This window comes from Brassica oleracea, chromosome C6 (genome assembly GCF_000695525.1).
Source record: "Brassica oleracea var. oleracea cultivar TO1000 chromosome C6, BOL, whole genome shotgun sequence".
Lineage (NCBI taxonomy): Eukaryota > Viridiplantae > Streptophyta > Magnoliopsida > Brassicales > Brassicaceae > Brassica > Brassica oleracea.
Genome location: NC_027753.1, coordinates 6,179,719 through 6,186,239, shown reverse-complemented (window position 1 = coordinate 6,186,239; position 6,521 = coordinate 6,179,719). Strand labels below are relative to the sequence as shown.

At 30.2% G+C, this 6,521-nt stretch overlaps 1 protein-coding gene across 1 annotated transcript; it reads left to right on the top strand.

Moving 5' to 3' along the window:
- The first annotated feature begins 251 nt into the window (after window positions 1-251).
- On the top strand, window positions 252-1,400 carry LOC106298246 (jacalin-related lectin 15-like). Its single transcript, XM_013734338.1, has 3 exons — window positions 252-341; window positions 443-657; window positions 1,033-1,400. The coding sequence occupies exons 1-3, from the start codon at window positions 308-310 to the stop codon at window positions 1,282-1,284; spliced, it is 501 nt and encodes a 166-aa protein (XP_013589792.1). The 5' UTR covers window positions 252-307; the 3' UTR covers window positions 1,285-1,400.
- The last annotated feature ends 5,121 nt before the right edge of the window (window positions 1,401-6,521 follow it).

Here is a 6,521-nt window from a genome sequence, read left to right as displayed (position 1 = left end):
TAGTCTCTTAGTTTTTTTAGTTAAAAACTAAGAAACGTCTCTTAAATAAGAGATATAAGAGACGTCTCTTAACTTTTCTATATTACGCTAAAAAACCCAACTTAAGAGACCTGCAATAAACATGCTCTAACATGAACTAAAGCAATCCACGTATTGATTATTAGTTTATAATTTTATATTCACAATCGAGTAGTCGACTTTTATATTGATTATAAGTTTTATATTCACAATCAATTGCATCATGTTTTGGTGTTACTTCTAAACAAGTACCGCATTTTGATGTTAACAAAAACATATACTTCAAAAGATGCAAAGCCCTCTCTCTTCTGAAGGTCCATCAGGTACAACAATCTTTATAGATGCATACTTCTAATCATTTAATTCCATAATTAGAAAAACTCATCCGACTTATGAAGTTGACATGATCTCTTTCTATCATCAGATTCAAATCCATTCCCAATGGCACAAAAGTTGGAAGCGAAAGGCGGAAATGGAGGCAAAGAATGGGATGATGGAGCCGATCATGAGGGTGTATCAAAGATTTATATACGAGAGGGTAGCGAAGGCATAGAGTCCATCAAGTTCGATTATGTCAAGAACGGGGAACCTGAAACTGGACCAATCCATGGTGGCTTGGGTCAAGATTTCACTGACTCGGTACGTTTTCATATCATCGATTCATCAATTTTTGCTTGGTTTTGCTGCCATCTTTGAATAAATTTTACATTCTTTCAAAACCAAGAGTTGACTTTTTTTTTGACGATCTTTGATTTTGTTAGATCGCATGGACCAATATGGCTAGTTCGAAGTTGACTTTTTTTTTCTTCGTTCGTAAAATAAACCGATATTATTTCCTTGGAACGTGACTTTATCAAAGCGTATCATACTGTTCCTGTTCCATTTCCCTAGGAATGATTCAATGTCTTTATGGCTTCTTGTTAGACCCGGTCTAGGTTTAGTTAATGTTATCAACTCTTTATAAATGCTTTATATGCTCATCATATTCTTCTTGTGGATATACACATTTTGCAGTTTGATCTTAACCATACCATTGATGAGCATATCGTATCTGTTAAGTGTTACTACGACGAGGGTGCGATACAAGGCCTTGTGGTCAAGACCAACACCAGAACTTCTGCACTCATGGGGTACAACCTTGGTACCAAGTTTAAACTTCAAGTGAAAGACAAGAAGATCATTGGGTTTCATGGATCTTCTGATAAAAACCTAAACTCTCTTGGAGCTTATTTCGCACCGCTTCCCCCTGCTAATATGGAAATATAAGAGTTCCAACGAAAAGCTATATGTACAAGATTCATCAGTTTGATTTTTATGTTGCTTTGAATCTGTACTAATTGACTTTGTATCATCTTCCTTGTTGTTTTGGCGTGCCTTTCACTTATTCAATCGCTTGCACGTTACAAATTGCAATAAGGTATATATATATATATATATATATATATTTTTTTTTGTTCAGACCAAGTCCACTTCCAAATAAATAAATTTGCCATTTTATATCACCATATATATTAAGTTGCTCCTTACACTTAAAAATTTGATAACATAGAAAACATATCTGAATCCAAACAATTTTCTCCACCAAAATTTCAATTAATAATTGAATGATTTTTCAAAAAAAATACAAAATTAAATTATTTCATTTTATATCCGCATCTCTATCATTGACTTATATCTAATGCATACATCAGCCAAGATAATAAAGAGAAAACACCTAGGAACTCGATCAATAAAATTGTGAGTTATGTCATTAATGACTTTTACGATCGTTAATAAAGTTTAGAAATACGTTAGTCGTCTATTAAAAGTATAAAATTTGAAGTATCATTTTGGTAGGACATTTTTTTTAATTTGCCAATTTGCAACAATAGACGTAAAAACCTAAAACAACTGACAAAAATACACCCGATCAGGTAAAAGAGGTATGTGAATTGAGCAGGGGAAATCTATCCTAACAAAGCAGAATTTACCCAACTGCCAAGAAAGTCCCAAGAATTATAGATAAAGACATACAGTGGAGAGTCAAAGCTTGACATTTTGAGCTACTTCAAGATCATCAACCACCACATTAGCTAGGGTGGGCACAATTACTTGTTACTTGCCTCGTACTCGTTACTTGGTCGGTAAGTGATCCGTAAAGTGAGATATTTGATTTGATAACAAGTCGAGTATCAAGTAATCTATTTAAATTACTCACGAGTAAAAGACAAATATCAAATATTTAAACAAAAGTAACTACTTGGCGTTGTTTGCCTTGTTACTCGTTTATGGTAATGAACAAATATATATTTTCCATTTCCATAAGTGAATCAAACATAAGTGATATATTTATATAAATATTTTGGAGTTTTCTCTTTCTTATATATTATGTTTTCCGAATTGACTAAAACATTAAAAAAACAATGAGATAATATTTATAAATAATAAAATTATTTAGTTTTGAATTCTAACGAATTATCAAATAACTTACCAATATTTATCAAATAACTTGCAAGTAAATTAAAGGTAACAAGTAATAAAACAAGGCAAGTAATTTGCAAATATATCATTTTTTAGCAAATGCTTGAAATTATAAGTATTCGTTTTTAACAAACCAAGTATGAGTACAAAATTTTATGACTCGTACAAGTCAGCCAAATACTAAGTATACCGAAAACGCTTGTGCCTACCCCTAACATCAGCGACTGTGAGTCAGAAAAAAACTTTCTAACTTAAAGCAATTCCAATCATAAAACAAAATATAATCTTAAAATAACACCTATTTTAGTATTTTTGTAGTACATTTTCATTTTCCATCTTCAATCACAACACTAAATTTTACAGTAAATATATCCTTTTTCATTACATTATTAAATTTAAGATTTTAAATTTTGATAGTTCTTTTATATGTTTTTCTTAATTATAACTTAAATATAATACTATAATAGACAGTTAAGATATAAACATTGTTTTTTGAATTTTTATTATGTCTATAAAATATTGTTTCGCATTTTAGATTTTGTGCTTGTTAATTTGGCATTAGTTTTGTAACTTTATGTTTAGTGTTTATTTACAATTTAATATATATTTTTTTCTTAATTAATTTGTCTATAAATTTATTATTTATAATAATTATAAGTTAAAAACAAAAAAAATTATATTACTAAAATTAAAAGATTTAAAATAGTATGATATTTTTTTAAAATTAATAAAAGATTTAGAATAGTATAATATTGCTTCTTTCTACGAATTTTGTTTATTTAATAAATTCTAACTTATTTATATCATAAAATAGAATAATTAATATTTAGTGTGATAAATAATATGTCTTATTGTACTCTCTCCGTTTCAACTTAGTTGTCGATGTAGAGTAAATTTTTGTTTTAAAATAAATGTTATTTTATAATTTCAATGCTAAATTTATTGATTTTATATTTCAATCTATTTTTATTGGTTGAAATATGGTTAGATGTATTAATAATAATGTATTTATTTAATAAATAAATAAAGTCAAATGTTTCTTACTCTCCGTGACCAAATCTAAAAAACAATTAAAGTGAAACGGATAGAGTATTTGGTATGCTAATGTATTAAATTTTGTAAATTATGTTTTTCTGTAGTTACGTGGAAACGTAATTATACTAAATTTGTGGTGTTTTGCAGTTTCATTAGAGTCAAATTAATTTGCAGTTTCATTGGTGAACTTCAATGGTTTTGAAGAAAACTCATTCCGACACCACACAAAAATCATCCCAATCCCAATGCCACAATGGAAGTTCTTCCATGCAATAAAGACTTTTTAACAAAAAGAGATTTTGATGGTACCTAAAATCATGTCTATTGCTGAGTTTTTTATTAGCTACTATCTCCGTTTGGTAAATTTGACATATTTTAGGCAGATTAAAAAATTGTAAGATATACTAATATGTTCTCATTTAACGTAAGATTAATTAAATGAAAATAATCTGAAATTGTGATAAATTTTGACATGTGTGCTATATTTGTGATAAAAAAAATTTAGGACTATCTTAAGATACTTTTCTTTAAAAATTGAATCTACAACCAAAACATTATAAACAAATATGTGTTAACTCTCAGTTTTTCTAATGTTTTAAGTCAGTGCTTTGGAAAAAATTCCACATCAATAAAGCCACATCTAAAAATCTAAAGTCAAAATCTTAGAGCAAAAAAATATAAAACCACAATTTCAACCAATCAAACCCGTAGTTTTTTTTGTAGAATTTTTATCATTCAAATATATAAAAATAATTTTTTTTTTAGAAAATCATTTGTTTAATTTTTTTTTTAAATGTAAATATTTTCGTATTTTAATAACTCACATAGTCTCTAACCATTGATGAGCTCTATCCAGGGCTGTATATTTTATCCTTTGATTTTGATTCGATTCATTATTCATTTTGATTCAATCCAAATTTTTTGAATATCCGTAAATTTTCAAAGCGAAGCAAATACTTAATATCAATATCCGTTAAAATCAAAACAAATCACAAATACTGAAAATTTTAGAAGTGTATATCCGCTCCGCTCCGACATACATATAAATACATGTATATCTTGATTATATTCGAAGGTTTAAATGTATAAGTTTATATAATTATTATTCTAACATATGATTTAGTAAATTATATTCAAGTTATTACTTATAGAAATACTAAATTAGAAAAAAATAAGAAAAAATCTCTTAAATTTGGTATTATTATTATTGTTAACCAAGTTTAAAATTTACAAAACATGTAGTCTCACTACCTTTTTTAATTTTAATTTTATATATTATGTAAACAAATATTTAAAAAAAAACTTGTATCAAATTTTCTAGATTATTTGTATAAAGCAAAACATATGAAATATATGTTAGTATTCATAAATATCTACTAGTATTTATATATTTTCGGATATCTGTATTTTGTCGAAGCAAAACAAATAAAAAATTAGATATCCGTAACGTACGGAGCAAATCACAAATACTGAAAATTCTGCTAGTATTTGCTCTGTGCCCATCCCTAGCTGGATCAGTCCATAAAAGAGTAGTAACCATTGCTGAGCTCTATCAGTCCATAAAAGAATAATAATCATAGTAATGACTTTGATATATGAAAGAAGACAGCCTAACTAATGCCACATCACTATTGCCACAAAAAGCAATAGACCATGATTGACCCAGTTTCTTAACTGGGGCTTTTAGCTTCGATTAAGAAACGGTTCTTAGCTTTTTTAGATTTTAACTAAGAAAATCTAAGAACCGTCTCTTAAATAAGATATATAAGAACCGTCTCTTAGCCGAAAAGTGTAAAAATAACAAAAAAAAATAAAAAATATCAAATCATAAATTAAGAACCCTGGCTAATAGACCGGGGTTAATCATGCCCTTATTGTCTTTATAAATAAGAGACTCAAGGCCGATGAAAACATGGCCCGTACAGATCTAACTTTGCGCGTTATTATCCATCAAATCAACGTAAAGATGCACATCTGATTCAAGAAAAGTAACACGCATCACATTATCAGAATAAATCGACTCACGATGGCTCAGAAGCTGTTAGCTAAAGGCGGCACTGGAGGAGGCGCACGGAATGGGATGATGGCCACCATGAAGGTATATCACAGATCTATATAAGAGAGGGCTGTGAAGGCATAGAGTCCATCAAATTCGACTATGTCAAGAACAAAGAACCTAAAGCTGGATCAATCCACGGTGGCTCGGGTCAGAGTTTCACTGAGTCGGTACGTCTTCAAACTCTCTTCCACATGATCTCATTAGTCGGTTCATCAAAGTTTGCTTGATCTTTGAGTTTGTTAGATACTTAGATCTCATGTGGTATCTTACATTTTGACTTTCTTAGTTTATTAGGGTTACAAGTTCGTGTACGAATGATTCGATGTGTTTAGCTTCTGGTTAGATCCGGTTTAGACTTGGTTACTGTTAGCAATTCTATATAAATGGCTTATATTATATGTTCATCAATAATTCTGAATGCTTTTTTTTCTTTCAGTTTGATCTAAACCATACCATTGACGAACATATCGTATCTATCAAGTGTTACTACGACGAGGGTGTGATACAAGGCCTTGTAAAACAGCAAGGATACTGAGGGAAAAAATCATCGGAATTTCGTCGGAATAACATTATTTCGACGACATACCGACGAAACAAGTCCTCGGAAATAATTCCTCGGAATTTTTTCTTTCCTCGGAAATCCCTCGGAATTTTCCGACGGAAATCCGAGGAAACAAATTTCCGAGGATCACTAGTTTGTCGGAAATCTCCTCGGAATATACCGAGAGAGAACTCCGTCGGGATATTTCCTCGGAAGTTCATCGATCGATGCGTTTTTGGACATATATCCATCGATCGATCGGAATATACCGAGGGAAATCTTCCTCGGAATATTCCGAGGAACATGTCCCTCAGTATATTCCGAGGAACATGTCCCTCGGTATATTCCGAGGAACATGTCCCTCGGTATATTCCGAGGAACATGTCCCTCGGTATATTCCGAGGAACA